This window comes from Lampetra planeri, chromosome 60 (assembly GCF_965212315.1).
Source record: "Lampetra planeri chromosome 60, kcLamPlan1.2.h2, whole genome shotgun sequence".
Taxonomy (NCBI): domain Eukaryota; kingdom Metazoa; phylum Chordata; class Hyperoartia; order Petromyzontiformes; family Petromyzontidae; genus Lampetra; species Lampetra planeri.
The window spans coordinates 988,335-1,007,693 of NC_136166.1; the positions used below are offsets into that span (position 1 = coordinate 988,335).

Below are 19,359 nucleotides of genomic sequence, written 5' to 3' on the forward strand. Positions count from 1 at the left end.
ATGCTATCCGAATAGTCGAGTATTGATACAGACAATTGGTAGAGTACAGGTATCCCTCGATTTACGAACGGTTGGTTTATTAATTTAGTGTGAACGCAATTGACAAATTACGGACACATTTTTTTTAACAAAATCGAATTTCCGCATTAACGAAATTTCACTATGGCCACACGCCACAAAATCATCAAATAAGAAGCACCCGGGATGCTGCGTCGTCACGGTGTCCCCTGCAGTGCAAAAGTAACGCCTACGCATCGCCTTGCTAGTCATTCAAACATGCAGCAGATCTTCTTGTGAGTTCCCTGAAAAGGTAAAAAAGTTTATTATTCAATATCATGGGACCTCCTTTGCCAGTATTATATTATGATAATAGGTTTTTCCCCTTTCTGGCAATAAAACAGGTGTTAAGATGTTTAAACACCAAACTGAAACCTTTGCAAGGAATCATGACTGCATTAACCACATATACTTGTGGTGAACATGCAAACAAACAAAAAACATTCTCTGACAGTATGTGCATTGTCTTTGAAACTGATTGGTCCACACCAGAGACAGCTTTCTTTAGAGCCTAGTCTCAAACGGTGTTAGACCAGAGGACGCCAAAAGGCGAACAGCACAAAGACAACGCACTATCAGGACATTGAGAACTCGGCGCGAGCAGCTATATCATGGGACCTCCTTTGCCAGTATTAAATTATGTTAATATGTTTTTCCCCTTTCTGGCAAGAAAAAATTCTTCTTATTCAATAGTTTTAATATTTATGTTCTGTTATTTTTGTATTGTGAAAAGTGAGGTGGGTTCACTAGCCGGGTGTCTGGGGTGTCACGACTCGCCTGGTTTTGTCATGTAGCATCCGATGATGAAAAGGTGGATGCCGTCGTCATTGTAGGCAGAGGACTGCTGGCAGGCTGGTGCCTGCCAGGCCATCAATCACTCATTATCGGACATCTCCAAGGCGACACCTCTGGTGTCCGCGTACGACCCCGGACCAACCCAGTCTGCAACCGAATCTCCTGTTAAAGAGGTGGCGGTTTGCACGTGCAACCTTATGTTGCACACGCGTACCTGCCTGCCCTCGGTTGCCCTCGGGCAGCAGTGCGCACCGTGTGTTTTACCACACTACATCATCCCCCCCCCACGGATAAAAACGCAGCCGTCCCGGCTGTAATATATATCCCTCGTGCGCACACAACGTGACAACCCCTAACACAACTCTATAGTGACCAGTGACCGACCCCTAACTACAAGACAATCATAAGCAGTGACCATGAAAAATAACAAGAACAAGGGAATGGGGAAGTAACGAAAAACGACGCGTCGCGAACGGGTATGTGCAGAACGCCCGTCCCCGCGGGTAGAGACGGGTCTGCTTGAGTGTGATAAGCAGTCCGATGAGGAAGTCCACAACGCTCCGTCCATGGTCCTTAGGTCCTCCGGCCCTGCAGGTGGTACAGAACATTCCTCCTCACGGCCTGTTACTTTAGGCGTGGCGGTCCGCTTACCGAATGCATCAGACACCGGCCGGCAGGGATGTGGGGATGAATCGACTGGACCGGACGGAATGTATGTTTTTAACCACGAAGGATGCACAAATAAGCACCGCCGGCCCAAACGGATACGCACACACTGTGACCGCCGAACCTCAATGATTTCGACGGGCCCGTGCCAGGGACGGTACAGTTTCGAGGATGTGGCCACAGGCACCTGGGGGCAATGTAGCCAAGCCTTGTCCCCCACTTGCCACGGTATTCCGGGCCCTTCATGATCCTTCAGCCACTCGTTACAGGCCTGTCTGCGGGCCGAGTTGACCCTAGCGGCTTCACTGGCCAACCACAACTTCTCCAGTGTATTCAACATGGGGTCAGGCACTGCCGAACTTTTCCGCGGGGGACTCAGTCCCAATTGAATTTGCACAGAGGGTTTGGGCTCCCTCCCATACATCAAATAAAACGGTGAGAACCCCGTCGAGGCATGGGGAGTAAGCCTATAAGCCGCAAGTACCCCCAGGATGTTCAGATCCCAATCCGACTGTCCCTCAGTCACTTGCTGGTATAGCATAGTGGTGAGGGTTCTATGCAACCGCTCCACTATCCCGTCAGTCTGCGGATGATACGATGAGGTGCGTATTTTCTGTGTACCCAAGGACTCGCACACCTGGAGCAATTTGGAGGAGAAATTCCTATCTTGATCCGTGAGCAGTTGCTCCGGGGCTCCCTTATCCAGAACATAGCCGTTCACAAAGGCGTCGGTTATAGATGCAGCTGACTGGTCAGCCAAGGGCCAGGCCATAGGCCAACAAGTCAGATATTCGACCCCCACGAGGAGGTACTTGTGCCCTCTCCGGGAGATTGGGAAGGGACCCAAAATGTTCAGGGTAACCAATTCATTCACCCGTGACACAACAATAGACTGTAGCGGAATCTGCGGTTGCGTGGCAGGAGATTTCCGGCATGCACAATCGACACAACTTTTAATCAGGAGGAGGACATCACTCTCCATTCCGGGCCAGTAAAAGTCCTTTTTCAACGTCGTCAACGTTTTATGCACACCCAAATTCATTAACTTTTCGTGTACGGCCTTTGCAAGTTTCCCCCTACGGACCCTGGGTACGATCAGAGAATATCGCTGGGACTCCCCCTCCCACCTCATGAGGAGTCCTTCCCGCAGCACGATGGAAGGGCGAACCGCATGACCCGGGCTCCGAGAAGCATTGCCGGCGCAACGTCAACAACGAAGTATCATCAAACTGCAGCTTAGCCCACGTCTCATGATTGAGATTTAGAATAGAATCACATGGCGACTGAGCGCCCTCATTCCGCATTGTCCCTGCTGCCGCGAGCACCATGGGCGCCTCCAGGCTGCCTCCCCGGCATGGGGAGGCGGCCTGGACAAGGCGTCAGCGTTGACGTGCCGGGTGCCCTTTCTGTGCACCACCGTGAACGAGAATCCCTGGAGGATCTCAAGCCATTGGGACAACTGGCCAGACGGCTGGTCAATGCGCAGGGAATACTGGAGGGCCGCATGGTCCGTGTGGACTACAAAGTCTCGTCCGTACAAATAAGGATGATAGAGCTGAATAAAGTAGACCATAGCCAGGAGCTCCTTGCGCATGATGCAATAGCGCTACTCGGCAGGACACAGAACTCGACTTTCGTAAGCAACCACTCTCTTCATTCCCTCGATAAGCTGGGAAAGGACCGCCCCAATGCCAGTGTCGCTGGCATCAGGTGTCCAAAACGAAGGGTTTAGTGAAATTAGGGTACGCGAGTGGGGGGGCATCGGCAAGGGCAGAGCGGAGGGCGAGGAAGGAATCCTCTTCAGTCCTATCCCACCAAAATCTCTGGCCCTTGGCCGTAAGGGCATGGAGTGGTTTAGCATTGGTGGCAAAATATTTAATTAACCGCCAGTAGTAAGAGTGAATCCAACTAAACTGTGGACGTCTGCTACCAATTTAGGCGCCTTCCACGTGCGCACACACAGTCTTTTCTGGATCTATGGAGACACCGGCCGCACTAATTACATGCCCCAAGTACTTAACCAACGTCTGAAGCAAATGGCATTTTTGTGGCTTGAATTGCAATTTGGCTGCACGCACTCTCTAGAAGACCGAGCGCAATCGCTGCAAATGTTCGTCAAAGGTTTTGCTAAAAATATATGAGGCAAGAATCCCATTGCAACCCCGCTAGGACCAACTCCATTAACCACTGAAAGGTGGCTGGCGCTGAATTCAATCCCATCAGAAGGCAATGAAAGTGATAAAGGCCTTGGGGCATACGAAAAGCGTTCTTTGGTATCGACTTGTCCGACAATGCATCGAGCGAGTCATCCATACGAGGTAGAGGGTACGCATCCGCAACCGATATTTGATTTAATTTGCGAAAGTCAACGCAAAATCTCAAATTTCCATCATGCTTCTTCACTAGGACAATGGGCGCTCCCCACGGGCTGTTCGACGAAGCAATAATGTCTGCTGCTAGCATCTCGTCAACAGCTCAGAAAATCGGTGCCCAACAAACAGGGCACGGTCAACGTTCGTGACACCAAAATTTGACCCTCCCCGATTTGAACAGTGACCGACATTTGCCCCAGAATATCCAGGCTCCCCCCGTTAGCCGCAGCACAAGTGTTCTCCACGGGGGCAAGAGGATCGCATGACGAAGGCAACGTGTGGAACACGGCCTCACAACGGCTCCCGTGTCAACCAACAACCAAACTCGAATCCCCTGAATCAGCCCCTCAATTGTTGAAGAACCCGCCGCAGCGGCCATAACACGATGAGCTAGTGCGTCCCACTGATCGGCGGCGCGTGGCCAACACATGAACAAACGCACACTCCGTGTACAACTCGCGACGGGATGAGATGTTACAGACTGATGCCGCACGCGACCTATACTAGATGGATGATGGGAAAAGGACGGCCGTGTGTCGGATGCAACCGGACTCGCCTGTACGTTGCGGGAAGAGGAGTCGTTGAAGCTGTAGGATGGATGCAGCGGGACCCTCTTGGTACCGCGGCGGCAGTCGATGGCGATGTGTCCCGCACAGCCACATTTGTAGCAGGTACAGTAGGGGCGACCGGTCGGTTGGCGCAGCCTGGGGCACCATTCCTGCACTTGCGGGTGCTGTGCGGTACCCCTCTCCAACCCACGGTCGAAGGAAGCACCCCCGAGCGCATCCGCGTCCGGCCCCGATGCGCTGGTGGCCGCCACTGCCAGCCGGTCATTGAGGTCGAGGTGTGTCTGGATGCCGAGGGCCACTTGCAGGGAGGTGATGTTGTCGTCCTCCGTCACCGCTCCAAGGCGAGAGAGGCCAGCGCTTGGCTGTCCATTTTCGGAAAAGCCGCGTGCCCCCGAGTGAGGAGAGCACTGTGAAACGCCAATGGCGTCTCGTTCTTGCCCTGTCGTCCCAGGCGGAATCTTCGATGCACATTCGACGGGGGGTCGTAGATAGCGGCCATCTCGGTGTAGGCGCGTGTGAGGATCGCCATATCCGCCTCAGGAATGGCGAAGAAGGCGGCAAGCGAGTCGTCGTCGAGGGCCATGGGAAGAGCTCGGAGCACTTCGCCGGGCGTCCATCCTACCGAGACGTAGGCAGCCTCGAGCCGACGACGAAAGGCCAATCGCCCTCCGCAGCTACGAACTGTCGCACCGGCAGCAGTCGTCAAAGCCTGGAGGCGTCCTCCAGCTTGGGAGACGGCAACGGCTGCTGCGGCATGGGCCACTCGTGCAAAATGGCAGACGCGTGGAGCCCCGCTGCAGCCTCCGAAATGGCGGACGAGTCCGGCGCTCCCGACGCCTCGGGCCCGACAGTGGCGGAAAGCAGGCCTTGGAGACCGGTGGTCGACGCAGCCGTAATTCGCTCGAACAGGTGAGCGGCGGCCAACAACAGCCTCCCCAGATGACCGGCAATGTCCAGCCAGCTCTGCGGAGGAGGCGGCAGGGCTAGACTCGCCACAGTCTCCTGCGCCGACTGCAGCACGTCGTCGGAGCGGCCGCTTGAAGCCCCGGCAACCGGAGCCATTGGAGGGACGACGTCCTGCTCCGCTTCATCGTCCGACGACGCAGCAGGTGGGTTTCTTCATTTCGACGCCGACTTGGACATGACGCAGGTTCGTGGGCACTTCTAACACCAAATGTAGTGTCGTGTAGAATCACTCAGTCGGACACGTTGATCCAAGTCACCTGCTTGCACTTTATTACTCTCTCGCACCAGTTGTAGGCACTCCTATCTCTGTCACTTTGTTAACCAACTTCCCTTGTCTAAACTTGATTTGGAGCTTTCGTGACTGCAGGAATTACTCTCTCAAATTTCACACTTAACTTTTAATTTAGCAATCTTTGGAAGAACGTAATCAACCAGGCTATGCGTTAATTGTGTGTTGACCGACTCTCTGTGTTGCATTGCATTACATTTCCAAAGTTTGATTAAGTGTGTTTTCTCTCTCTCTGTGTGTCCTCGTATTGTTGCTCTTATTTCCTGCAGTCACGAAAGTTCCAAATCTCTCAATGACATGCTAATTTCTCTACCCCCCCCTCTCTTTGCCCCCCTCTCTCTCTAAGGCCTCGACACAGAGGCGTTGTTTCTCTGTGTGCCTATGTGTGTGTCTCTCTCTCTCTGTGTCTCTGTGTTATCTCTCTCTGCTTATGTGTCTGTCTATGCGTCTCTGTGTCTGTGTTTTGTCTCTCTCTCAAATTTAGCAATCTTTGGAAGAACATAATCAACCAGGTAGGGGGCCTCTCTACGCCAGTAGGAAGTCCGTTTGGCTGAACATTTGCTTTGGGTCAGTGCTTCCTAATTTCGGTCATTATACTTGTAATCAATTACTTAAGCAACTGATAACACCCGCATTTCAAATCCCAAGTCCACTCAACTCGATGTCTGTTATGTTTGTATGCGTGCATGTGGCAGGCTCAGCGGGCGAGAGCACAGCGTGTTCACCGGCGTGGCGTTGGTCGAGTGCTGCGTTCGCGAGGGTAAGGCGTAACATGACCGTTTCTCCTAGGCTGGCCAGACAGTCCAGGACAATGTATCATAGAAGATGTGGCCAGGTGGTTCAGCAGTTGGGGCCCTAAGCCGGCACCACAGAGATCCTGGGTTCGAATCTAGGCTTAATTCGCCTGTGATGAAAGCAAGTTATCAAGTTTTGTGAGCCGATAGTCTCAGCCGCTAAACAGATGAATGCAGATTAAAAAAAATCGGGTTTTCACTTAATTAAATTAAATTCCAATACTGACAATTAAGCATTTCCATCGCGCATTCATTCGGGAGGGACCGAGGCACCAGTTTAAGAGGGGGTGGAAGGTGGCCAAGGGGTGCCAGTTCATCACTACTACTTGGCCCATGCCAAGCGTAGTGGGTCTGTCTGCTATCTCTGTTAACCCATAACACCCGGGTCTCTCCCATGATCTCCAGCCAGCACATCTTCCACACTTCACGTGGTCTCAAAGTTGCACGTAAATTGCCACAATCTTTGTTATGTCACCGTGGCTTAGTGGTGAGTGGCGGCAGTTGTGCATTTGTGCCGATGTGTTTCTGTGCGTGTGTGCAGGCAAGTTACAGACCAGCGTAGTGCAGTTTCACGAGGAGACGCGAGTGAAGTTTGCAGAGCTCTCGGAAGAGTTGCTTTGGGAGTACATCGACAGCGGAGAACCAATGTGAGCGAGTAGGCCTGTAGTGATTACACATAAAATTTGGAACTTTGGGCCAATACGGTCCAACAGTTTCAACCACATGTAAATGTTGGCTCAATGTTGGTGTGTTTAACAACGTAGCTTCACCCAGCGATTCTGTCATGCTGGTTGGTGAAGGTAGGGAGCACACACGTGAGCATAGGAATACAGAACAGTGGCTTTCATATTCTTTGGGTCTTTGTGTAAAACCACGTAGATAGAAAATGTATACGTTTAGATTGCAACACAAGCAATCGTCATCAGGTGAATCAGGCTTCTTGGAAAGGAGGTTGAACTAGAAAAACAGGTTATCTTTGCATTTATCTAACGTGGCAGCTGAAGAGGCTGTCATGTTATCTACATGGTCCAAATCAGATGTTTACATTTTTTCTGTCAATGTTAAATGTGATTGCAAGAGAGTCTTGTCCTAGTTCAAATCGGAGCAATCTTATTCTCTCTGAGATCAGGGCTAGGCCGGCCCTGAACAAGATCCGTTTAGCATTCGGAGAAGTGACAGCAGCAGATCTCTTCAGAAAAGTGAGTGACTCGATCAGATGAGCCTTCTTGTCTCGAAGTCTTTTAAAAGATCTAATAGTTGTCTCCACTGCCCTCTGCTGCCCACATCGTAGCCCCACATCATCCTATGCCAACCTGCTGTACATCGTGGTCGCCCATTCAAGCACTTCCCAGGCTGAACCTGCTTGGCTTCCTACATCTGGCAAGAGTTGCTTTTGACCAACTTACCCAATTGTAAATTATCACCCCTTATGTTAAAGCAGTTTGGCCTGGTGTATTGGATAGAGCACGCAACTTGCAATCAGAAGCATGCTAGTTAAATTCCCATTTGGGTATCCGCTCCGGCCCATCATCCCTCTGAAGTTATTAAAATAAATACCACTTTGTAGTAAGTCATCGGTGGCTATTGTCAGGTTTGTTGTCGCCAAAAAAACACGGCATTTCCACCGCTGGTCAGAGCCACTCACGGAGAGCAGTGTTCTACTATTGCTCATTTGAACAGCCTAGACGACTGTCGATAGACAGTTTGAATTTGAAACTGAAACACAATCATTATCTTGGAGATACATACATTGGCTGTGTCCCAGACTGTTGGACATGATTATGAAGTATTGTTCACATTCAGGACAGTTGAGGTGACTGGGTGACTCAGAGTTTAGAGCGCTGGGCTGGCACCACTGAGATCCTGGGTTCGAATTCAGCCACTGCCTGTGTTTAAACCAGGTTCTTCTGAAGTATAGTGCACCTGTGGTCTCAGCGTAATAACTAATCACCGCACGATTATATTTTTCCATTTTGCAACATTTCGGTTTTACGGCCATACAACAATCATCCATACTGCACGGCATGTGGTAAGGTGCACCACCCTTAGTTTGGATAGGAAGACCCTTGAAGGATCTCAGAAGTGGTTTTGCGATGGCAACTCCGGGGGCAGTTTGCTTACTACAGGTGAATCTGCACTTAACTTTGGCTAAATCCCCACCGTAGGTTTCACTGCCAAGTACTCTGGTCCCTGCTATGTATACCAGAGGTCACTTGATTGTACTTTTGTGGTTTCACCTTCTGCAGGCCAAGCCCTAACACACACAGGGTTGAGCATTGCAAGAGTTCTGAAAGTAGACTTTGTTTCAAGTCGTGACTACGATAGCATAATTGGACTAAAGTCCAGAATAATACCTCTATTCATAAACGAGTTATTACTGGCCCAGTCATTCCTAATCGACAGCCATTGTTTTAGCACTGCTGGATTAAGGCTTTCCCGGTGCTATCGCCATCCTTTACAATCCAGCACTGCTTTACTATCCATCTGACCCCGACATGAGAACTGATCTCATCGCTCCATCTCAGCGGCGGTCGTCCCCTTGGATGCGTTCTCTCTGCGTGGCTTCCATGGTCACCGGTCTTGTTTGTCGGCCATTAGTCAATCCTGCTACGCGTCCTACCCAGGCCCATTCACTTCTCTTCATAGTCAACGTGATGCATCTCTCGTATTTGAGTTCCCTGATACTCATTTTACTTCTTCTGTCTTTCCCTAATTCCAAGCACGCATCTCTCCTCACTTAATTTCATTTCCTGCATTCATTTAATTTTCCTGCAGTATCGATGCCTCTGATCCATGCGTCATGGCTGGCAGTATGCGCTCACTGAAAAAGTTCTGCACGCACATCGATATGCCGTTTTCCCAGACAGCTCGCATGATGCAATTAACCAAAGTAAAACTAAACTAGATTCTGAGTTTTATTTAAACATAGGCATTGGTTATGTTTATTTTCATTATCATGTAACTCTCAGCCGAGTTATCATTGCGTGCGTCTGTTTATCATTAACAACAACCGTGGGTCAGTGTTCAATGGGACAGTGATATCGTATTACATTTCTCTTGGCCAGTAGCGTAACCAGACTCATAAGCCCCCTCACCTTTATACAGTGAGATGCAATGCACAGATTTTAAGCATTACCAAATGTTAGGTTACCAAACCATCCCATGAACTCTGATCCCTAGTGTGATCAAAGTATGTTAACTTGGATTGTCATGTGACGTAGTGTGAGCAAAATATGTTTTGTGTTAAAAGTCCAGTATCAGCAATAGCCACAACCCAATTATTCTTCACCTCGATTCGGAGAACCATAACAATTTGGGGTTGCTATTCATTTTATAATCTATTATGTTTTGTCGCATGTGTGCCATCTCATTTGTATTGTCTGACTCTTATGTTGTCTCATTTGTTTCAGCTTCCCAGTAAACATATAACGTTTGTCCAACCGTTTCAACCACATGATGTGGGCCCAACATGTGTTTGCTGGGTTATTTTCCTATTTATAAGTTATAGTTTTAAAATTATTGGGTACATAATTCGTTACGTTTTTGCTATGCACGCACCATTCGGCACCCTGGGCACCCTGCAAAAGGGTTGTTCTATCACAGGAGTGCAGTGCTGAGTCAGATCCCCACGTGGATTCTCCATCTCATGACATGGTGTCATGTATTACGATTTTACCACTGCTATATTATTTGTGTAGGGGTGTTAGAGAGAGAACCGTTATGCATGGCAGCTTATGGGAAACAAACACAGTGGGCGGGGCTACGTGAGTGCACGGGGGGGGTGCTCTCAACGACGTCCGCACCAGGCAGCCCGGGGCCCCACCCCTCAGCGGGGGTGAAGTATAAAGGGGGATGTGTCAAAGGGCTCGGGGCAGAATGTTAAAGCTAAACCAGTGAAGACCGAAGATCGTCTAGCTAGAGCCCTGGACTCCCCTGGGACGCCGCCCTTGTCAGGGCCGCGCAGGACCGAGCCAGCGGCGTGGTCCCGAGAACCAGAGCTAGTGCTCTGGGACTCCGGGTACCGTAGCCCGACTTACCAGTGTCGGGCCAGACAGCCTCCCCTAGCCCGTTAGTGGAGGACTAGGAGGTAGGTCAGAGATAGCTAGCAGTGTATTCCCAGCTAGCCGGGTGAGGGGGCCGATACCCCCTCTAGTATTGTATGTCCACAGTTGTGACTACTTGTACGGAATAAATACGTGTGCCTCACCAACGGTGTCCAAGAGTCATCAACGGTACTTCATCTGGTGTCAGAACAACTACGAACATGGACACGCGCCAGACAGCTCGAGCCGGAGTACCGCAGGTGGAGGACACCGCTGAAATTGTCGAGCCCGAGACGGCTCAACAAGACATCGTGTAGCCGGGGCCGGACGCATTCTTACCGGGGCATCAGGATGAAGAGGAGCCGCCATCAGAAGGGCTGAGGCTGGCTCACGCGAGGCTGGCGGAGCTGCTTTACGCCGCTGCCGCCACACTCGAACACATCACGCGGCTGGGGGCTGGTGGACCACCACGGGGCGAGGAGAACCGACGTCCGATGCGCCTTCCCGCCATCTCAACGGATTCAAACTTTGAATCTCCCGCCATCGCCGCAGCAGCTGCTGAGGGCGTGGCCGGCCTGAACCTCGGGTCCAACATCGCTCTCGCTGGGGCTGCCGCGTCACCGCCAGCGGAGGGAGCGTCATCACGGCTGCGACAGGCGATACCATCTGCCGTTCGCGCCGAAGCGCAGCCGAGTTACGGGGACCAGGGAATTCTGCTGGGACCATCTAGGGCCGGGGTTAGTGGACCTCATTTGATTCCGGCCCAGACCGTCGTAAGAGGGGACGGGGACCCTTTCATCGCGGTCCTCAATGTGGGGTCGTAGACAGTGGTAGTTCCTCAAGGGACGGTGCTTGCTCACGCGACGCCGGTGCCCTGCGAGGAACCTGTTGCGAATCACGTCGGCACTGCTCCCCGGCCGCACCCACATTCGGACAGCGATGGAGGGTGGCTCGATGCGCTTTGTGCGGGATCGACGGACCTGTCAAATTCAGAGCGCCAACAGCTTAGAACGCTACTGCGGGAATTTTCCGACGTTTTCAGTCGGGACAAATACGATTTGGGTTGCACTCATCTGCTGCGTCACCATATTGACACGGGTGACAGCGCGCCAATACGCCAGAATCCGTTTCGGTTAAGTCCCGCCGAAAAGGACCATGTCAAATCGGCTATTGATGACATGTTAGCCACCGACATCATTTCTCCTTCCACCAGCCCTTGGGGAGCGCCGATTGTCCTGGTTAAAAAGCAGGACGGCTCGTTGCGGTTTTGCGTTGATTTTCGGCGCCTTAACAAAATTTCGGTTGCCGACGCATACCCGCTCCCACGGATGGACGAATCGCTGGACGCCTTGGCGGGAGCGCGATTCTTCTCCACACTGGATTTACTTTCGGGATTCTGGCAGCTTCCTCTGGACGATGATTCAAAGCCTAAAACTGCTTTCCGTACACCGCACGGCCTATTCCAATTCAACCGGTTGCCGATGGGCTTACACTCAGCGCCGGCAACTTTCCAGCGTTTGATGGAATTGGTTTTGGCTGGATTGCAATGGGAGTCGTGCCTGATTTATTTGGATGACGTTATCGTCTTTAGTAAAACTTTTGACGAACATCTCCAGAGGTTGCGGGCGGTTTTCCTAAAGATGCGGGCTGCTAATTTGAAATTCAAACCCCAAAAATGTCATTTGTTACGCGATTCGGTGTGTTATTTGGGGCACATCGTGGGGCGCTCAGGTATTGCTACCGATCCCGCCAAAACGCAGTGTGTCAGCTCCTGGCCGACTCCCACCTCGGTGGGAGAGGTCAGGAGTTTCATTGGCTTCGCGTCGTATTACCGACGGTTCGTCGCTGATTTTGCGACGATTGCCAAACCCCGACACGCTTTAACATCAAAAGGGGTTCGGTTCCACTGGGGTCAGGAGGAGGAGGCTGCTTTCTGCTCCCTTCGGGACGCCCTGGTAAAAGCTCCTCCCTTGATTTACCCCGATTTTTCGGAACCATTTTTGCTCGACACCGATGCGAGCAACACGGGTATTGGGGGCGTGCTTTCCCAGGTGGTTGACGGCGTGGAACGGGTGGTTGCGTACGGCAGTCGGGTGTTGTCTCCAGCGGAGCAAAGATATTGTGTCACCCGTAGGGAACTGTTGGCAATTGTCTATTTCATCCAACAGTATCGCCCATATCTGTACGGTCGGCATTTCACCGTCCGCACAGATCATGCGGCACTGCAGTACGCCCTGCGAGTTCAACAGCCATCGGGACAATTGTCCCGATGGTTGGAGATCCTCCAGGATTTTGATTTCGAAACCACCTACCGTAAGGGCGTTCGCCACACCAACGCGGACGCTCTGTCGCGCATGCCAACCACCTCCGAATGTGCATGCCTCCTGGGGTCGGGACGTTGCAAGCCAGCAGGGGACATGCCGGTTCCGGTCCTGGCGGCCGCCGCCGCCGACGAAACATTGCTTCCAAATTCTATCGCACAACAGGGAAAAGATTCCCTGCTGGGTTTGCCTGTTAATGAATGGGGGCGCCTCCAGATGGAGGATACCTCCCTCCTCGCGTCGCGTCGTCGCGCCGGGGAGGCGGGGCGGGGGACGGGTGATGCCGACGCATGGGAAATGCACGCGGGGTTGCTGATGCATTGGGACGGGAAATCCCATCGACACCGGCTGGTGGTCCCTTCTGGGTTACGGGGTAGGGTGGTGTGGGCTGCTCATGAGCGCCTCCTCCACCTGGGTACCCAAAAGACCCTCGCCTTGCTCCAGCTTGATTTTTTTTGGCCAGGCATGACGAGGGATGTCGCAGATCTGTTGGCATCATGCCCTCGGTGTGCGCAGCGAAAACCACCAGCACGGGAGTCAAACCCGCCTTTGCAGTCTATCAGAGTCTCCAGAGTGAACGAACTTGTCGCGCTGGATATTCTGGGGCCATTTCCCGCCACCCCTAGGGGCAATAGATATTTGTTGACCGGGGTGGAATACTTTACGCGCTGGCGTATGGCCTGGCCCCTGGCCAACCAGTCGGCAGCAGCCATCGTGGAGGCCTTTGTCCAAGGTTACGTCATGGACAAAGGTGCTCCGGAGCGGCTGCTGACCGACCAGGGAAAACATTTTTCCGGCAAACTCCTCCAACAGGTCTGTGAGCTCCTGGGAACGAAAAAAATTTGTACCTCTCCCTATCACCCGCAAACTGACGGGATGGTCGAGCGTCTGCATCGAACCATCACGTCTATGTTGTCGCAGCAGGTTTCGGACTCACAGACCGATTGGGACTTGCAAATTCAAGGGGTCCTGGCAGCATACAGATTGGCCCCCCATGCTGCGACGGGATTTTCACCCTTCTTCCTCATGTCTGGCCGCGAACCTGACCCACCTGTTCGGGCACAGCTGCAGATCCCCGCGCCGCTGGGAAAAACTAAATTGGCCCACCATGTTAAATTTAACCTTGCGAAATTGACTGAGGCACGGGATGCTGCCATGCTAAATTCCAACAGGCGTCAGAAAGCGAATGAGCGCCTCAGACTGGGTCGCGCGCACGTGCTACAGTGGAAGCCGGGGGACAGGGCATGGCTGCACTGTCCCCAGGTACCACTCGCGACCTCCTCAAAACTGGTGCGGCCGTGGCGGGGCCCCGTCGAGGTGGTCGAGGTTTTGCGGCCTCAGTGCGTTCGCATCAAATGGGGGAAGCGCCGGTGGTTTGTGCACCCCTCTAGGCTGAAACCCTTCGTTGCGGTGCGAGGCCCCACTCCACACACGCGTGGCCAAACATGTGGGGGGTCGGCCGACTCAAAGGGTCCGTCTCTGCTGCTCTCGCCTGACGTGTTGCCGGCTGTCCCGCCCCCAGGTGCACCAGGAATGACGGGCTCCCGCCCAACAACCCCTACGGGGGATGCCGAGGGTCTCGCAACATCAAGCGCAGACTCACTTCGAAATGGACAGCTGCCACCGGATGGTCCGCCATCCGGGGTTGCCCCGTGTGACGGGCCTGCGGCAAGGACGCGCGCAAGAATGCGCAGACTCTTGTGATGCACAAAAAGAAGAATTTTATTTTTTATTTTCACGTGTATGGTTACTGTGCGCTGCGTCGGTGGTGTGCTCCTGGCACATTGTGTTGTGTTGTGTGTGTGTTGGGGGTTCCTTGCGATTTGTATATACGTTGCTTTTACGGAATTCGTATTTATTCGGGGGGGGTGCGTCGGGTTGTTTTCCCTTCTGGGTTTTCTGGTTCTTGTTGTTCTCTTCGCGTTATGTTGAAAAATAGTGAGGCACACGCGCGGTCAGGGGGTAAATGCGCTTTTATTGTCGTTTTTTTTGTATGTTGGCAGCCGGGACGGCTGCAAGCTATGCGGGGGGGGTGATGTAGGGGTGTTAGAGAGAGAGCCGTTATGCATGGCAGCTTATGGGAAACAAACACAGTGGGCGGGGCTACGTGAGTGCACGGGGGGGGTGCTCTCAACGACGTCCGCACCAGGCAGCCCGGGGCCCCACCCCTCAGCGGGGGTGGAGTATAAAGGGGGATGTGTCAGAGGGCTCGGGGCAGAATGTTAAAGCTAAACCAGTGAAGACCGAAGATCGTCTAGCTAGAGCCCTGGACTCCCCTGGGACGCCGCCCTTGTCAGGGCCGCGCAGGACTGAGCCAGCGGCGTGGTCCCGAGAACCAGAGCTAGTGCTCTGGGACTCCGGGTACCGTAGCCCGACTTACCAGTGTCGGGCCAGACAGCCTCCCCTAGCCCGTTAGTGGAGGACTAGGAGGTAGGTCAGAGATAGCTAGCAGTGTATTCCCAGCTAGCCGGGTGAGGGGGCCGATACCCCCTCTAGTATTGTATGTCCACAGTTGTGACTACTTGTACGGAATAAATACGTGTGCCTCACCAACGGTGTCCAAGAGTCATCAACGGTACTTCATTTGTACAAATTGTGAATAATCAGTTCTTAAACAATGTAATGCGGCATGTATTGCGAGCATGATTTTTTTTACTTTAAACCTTTTGTCAAGCAAATTTGTTGTAGAAATCTGGTCAAACTTATCAAAGCGTTGCCAAACTTTGGAGATAGAAAACAGCACGAAATGTATTCGCCTTGCTGGCCAGTGTGACTATGTCATCATGTGTGATGTCATCTTGCGTTGTAACTCGTCATGGATAGCATTTTAGAATCCATTAAAAAAATTTACCCACGGCACACCACGGGAAGGGGAGTAGAGTCGATATAATTTACAGAGAAAGCAAGAGGAACGGACGTCAGGATGGAAGTCCCCAAGACAGACAAAGGAGCACGAGGCAGGAAGAGGAGGAGGGGAGAAGGAATGACTGGGCCAAGTTGTCACTGACGATGTGATGGTGGTGATGATATGAATCGGAAGAGAGGGGGGAGAGAGAAGGAAGGAGCAAGCTGTCTTTACAGGGAGCAGCGAGGATGGATTCAGAGAGGAGGGGTGGCCATATACAAGTCCCGAGATTTCAGGAATGCTTGAGCTGAATTTCGATTTAAAGCTTTCGTGACTGCAGGGATTCATCTTCTTGGTTTTTTCGGTAAAGTCACGTAGAAGGGAAGTAATAAAATAATAAAAATAAAACATAATTGTTTCATTTTATTATGTTTTATTTTTATTATTTTATTACTTCCCTTCTACGTGACTTTACCGAAAAAACCAAGAAGATGCTTGAGCTGAATTATATATATGTACAGGATTCTCTGCTATACATAAGGGATGTGTACCTGGGAAATGTTACAGACAGTCCTCGACTTACGAACGCTTCATTTATGAACGTCTGTACTTACAAACCAGCTTCCATGAAATATAAAAAATATAACATTGACTTGAAACGCGAACTCGCAATTCCAAACTGAACTTCGGAACTATTTTGTTCAGAGGAGCGATCCTCCATGAGGTGTAATGAGTCGGCCTCGCACTGGGAGTGTTTACGCGTGTGTGAAAGTGTGATTGTGTGCGAAGCGGTAGTGTAGCGGTTAGCGTGCTGCGCTACGAAAGCGGCGACCCGAGTTCAATTCTTGCTCATGGCCAGCACCAGTACCTGGTGTGGTGCGTAAACATCATCACTGGGGAGACAAAGGCGGCCAGGCATGGCGTTGGCCATTCACCCCCTCATGTGCTGTGCCGGCCTTCATCAGCGCTGCTCGCAAACAGCTTGCCTCAACAGCCTGTTAAGGCTACACGGGAGATCATTGTGTGCGTCTTTGTGTGTGTGTGTGTCTGTGTGCGCGCGTGCCCCGTGTCTGTGTGTATAATTGTGGTGACTAGCTTGTTGTCCGACAAGCTAGCAGTATTTTTTTTACAGCGTTGCATGTAAATCTACAATATTTCTTAATTATGAGTGTAACAATGCTTCCCTTTGTGTTAAACCTTAACACATTTCATGACACTGACCTTAGGGGTCGTCCATAAATGACGTCACACGATTTTTGACCCCCCCCCCCCGCTTCGTCACACGGCGTCACAAAAGTCAGACCCCCCCACAAATATGACGTCACAAAACGCTGCCCCCCCCCCCCAAAAATAAAACATGCTTCAAATCGCTTTAAACTATTGTCATTGTAGTGCATATTTAATGTGCCGCTGCACCCTGATGTTGTAGGAGAAAACATTTATTAAAAAGTCTATTTAATTAAGTAGAACGTGTTGTCTATATTTAAAGTTGCACATTTTGATGTGACGTCACATTTCTCAAACCCCCCCTCGTCACATCGTCACGAATGTCTGACCCCCCCCCCCCCAGGTGCATGACGTCATTTATGGACGGCGCCTTATCGGAATTTTAGTAGTGCATTGTTGTGTTCCGATTCTAAATTACACTGATTTTCCCATATACATCATGTTAAAATCAGTGGTTATGTTCCTATCTGAAATTTCTGTGGGAAAAAAACGTGAATAAATGTCGGTGTACAAAAATGCATGTGATTTTAATAAATACAAATCGAGATGGTTGAAGAGCTTGCTAATTGAGGCCTCTTGGGGTGAGCAATGCTGGAGTTATGCAAACTAAGGGGTGGGATCAGCTGCCTCTTCATCTGACGATTAAGCTGGAGCTACAGGATTGTTCACCAACGGTAGCTGCCTCTCTTCTGTGCTCTCCTCTGGCCCTTCTGGCTCGATTGCAGAACGTTTACAAATCCATCCAAAGACAGCTGGGACAGAATGTTTGTTCTGCTGTTGGCACAGCTCCTTTTAGCAGTGAAAGCTACTGGTCAATGTCCTGTTAACTCTAGAGCTGCGTTCTCTGGATCATCCTCTCTGAAGGTGTCTATTGCTGCTTCCAAATAAATAAATAAAAGCCTCCTGATAATCTTTTTAAAGTTAATATTTTTGGTGGTGGTGATGTCGTTTTATTGTCCTCTTCCTCAGCTCGTACTTGTCCCAACTGCATAAAAATAATTCAAAATATTTATACAGGAGGAATCCGATGAGCTATAAAGCTCTTTTACACAGACGTCCAGTAAGGGCAGGTCAGAATGTTACAACAAATAAGACAAAAACACAGAAGGAGTGTAGGAAAGGTAAACAACTCACTTTGAAAAAATATACAAATAAAACTAAACTTTTATTTTACCAGGTAAAGCCCAGAGCTATTGGCTTCTCTTTCAAAAGCGACCTGGCCACAAGTAATAGCTCAACGAAGTGGTTTATCATGTGGAAATTTATAGCAGCAAAATAATCTATATGCATATTTATAAAAACCGGAGGACCCGGAGAAAAAATCCACGCGACCATGGGGAGAGCAGGCGTCAGGGTCAGGATTGGACTCTCGACCTGTATACAAGGAGAGGAACATAACATCACACCACCATAGCAAATTGCATCAGTACATCAATTCCAAAGCTTGGTAAAGGCAGTAAAACAATAGCAAAAACAGTCCTTGACCACACCAAGACAACACAATCCCTCAATGAAATTGTACATAAACATTTAACTATCGATACATTGTTAAGAGTAAAATTTACAAATCACATTGGCAAATGTGGCTGTATCCAGCATGAATCTTCTGCTTCAGAATATCATGATGTCAGGGGAGGAAATGAGGTCGTTTCAGATCCTCATTTGACAGATCCTCGCCGTGGAACTCGAGCAACCCTATGATGTCCGACTTCTTGACATTGCCAGCTCCAACTTTACTCTGCCACATGGATGGATTGTCCTCCACGTGGCAGAGGGATTTTCAGTGGTACTCGCTAATTGAAAACAGTTGGTATTGCATCGAAAAATAGTCCGCTTTTATTGCGTACGTTACGAGTAAAAAAAAAACGCATATTCGAAACGGTACACTTATAAGGAAATATGTTCCGTAATTGCAATAATTTGTAGTGGATGATTCCTGTACGTGATGGATATGCGTGTTTTTTCTTGTCAAGGGACAAGGCGGGCGGATATGGAATCCAGGCGCTGGGCGGGATGTTCGTGGAGAGTATCCACGGAGATTTCCTCAATGTGGTGGGGTTGCCCCTCCACCACGTCTTCCGCAAGTTCGGAGAGCTCTACAACTGCGAAGCTGCCACAGTGAGTAACGCACCCCAGTTTCACGCGGCCCACTACAAATATAAACCTGGAAGGAATTTTTGGGAGAGGTCCTCTGTGAAAAATTTCTTCCAGGGCCAGTGCACTGGGGTGTACTGCTTGGTGAGATTTCCAAATGGATTCTACGTATTGGGACGTGGTGCTGACATGATACCTCTGTAGTGGGTTGTGTAGAACTTGGCATGCCAGAGCTACCTCTGAAATCCCTTCAAGTGATCTTAATTCAACGGTGTGGGGGGACAGCACTTTCACATCTACCCTGTTTCAGAACAACGTTTC

At 50.7% G+C, this 19,359-nt stretch overlaps 1 protein-coding gene across 8 annotated transcripts in view; it reads left to right on the top strand.

Annotated features, from left to right (window-relative positions):
• LOC144736314 (putative bifunctional dTTP/UTP pyrophosphatase/methyltransferase protein) overlaps window positions 1–19,359 on the top strand; it is a 34,984-nt gene that overhangs the window by 14,747 nt on the left and 878 nt on the right. For all 8 annotated transcript variants that reach the window (XM_078618962.1, XM_078618965.1, XM_078618966.1 and 5 more), the window contains 3 exons: window positions 6,410–6,474; window positions 7,050–7,155; window positions 18,918–19,062. In XM_078618962.1, the coding sequence (XP_078475088.1) occupies window positions 6,410–6,474; window positions 7,050–7,155; window positions 18,918–19,062 (316 nt within the window). The remainder of the gene's footprint in view (window positions 1–6,409; window positions 6,475–7,049; window positions 7,156–18,917; window positions 19,063–19,359) is intronic.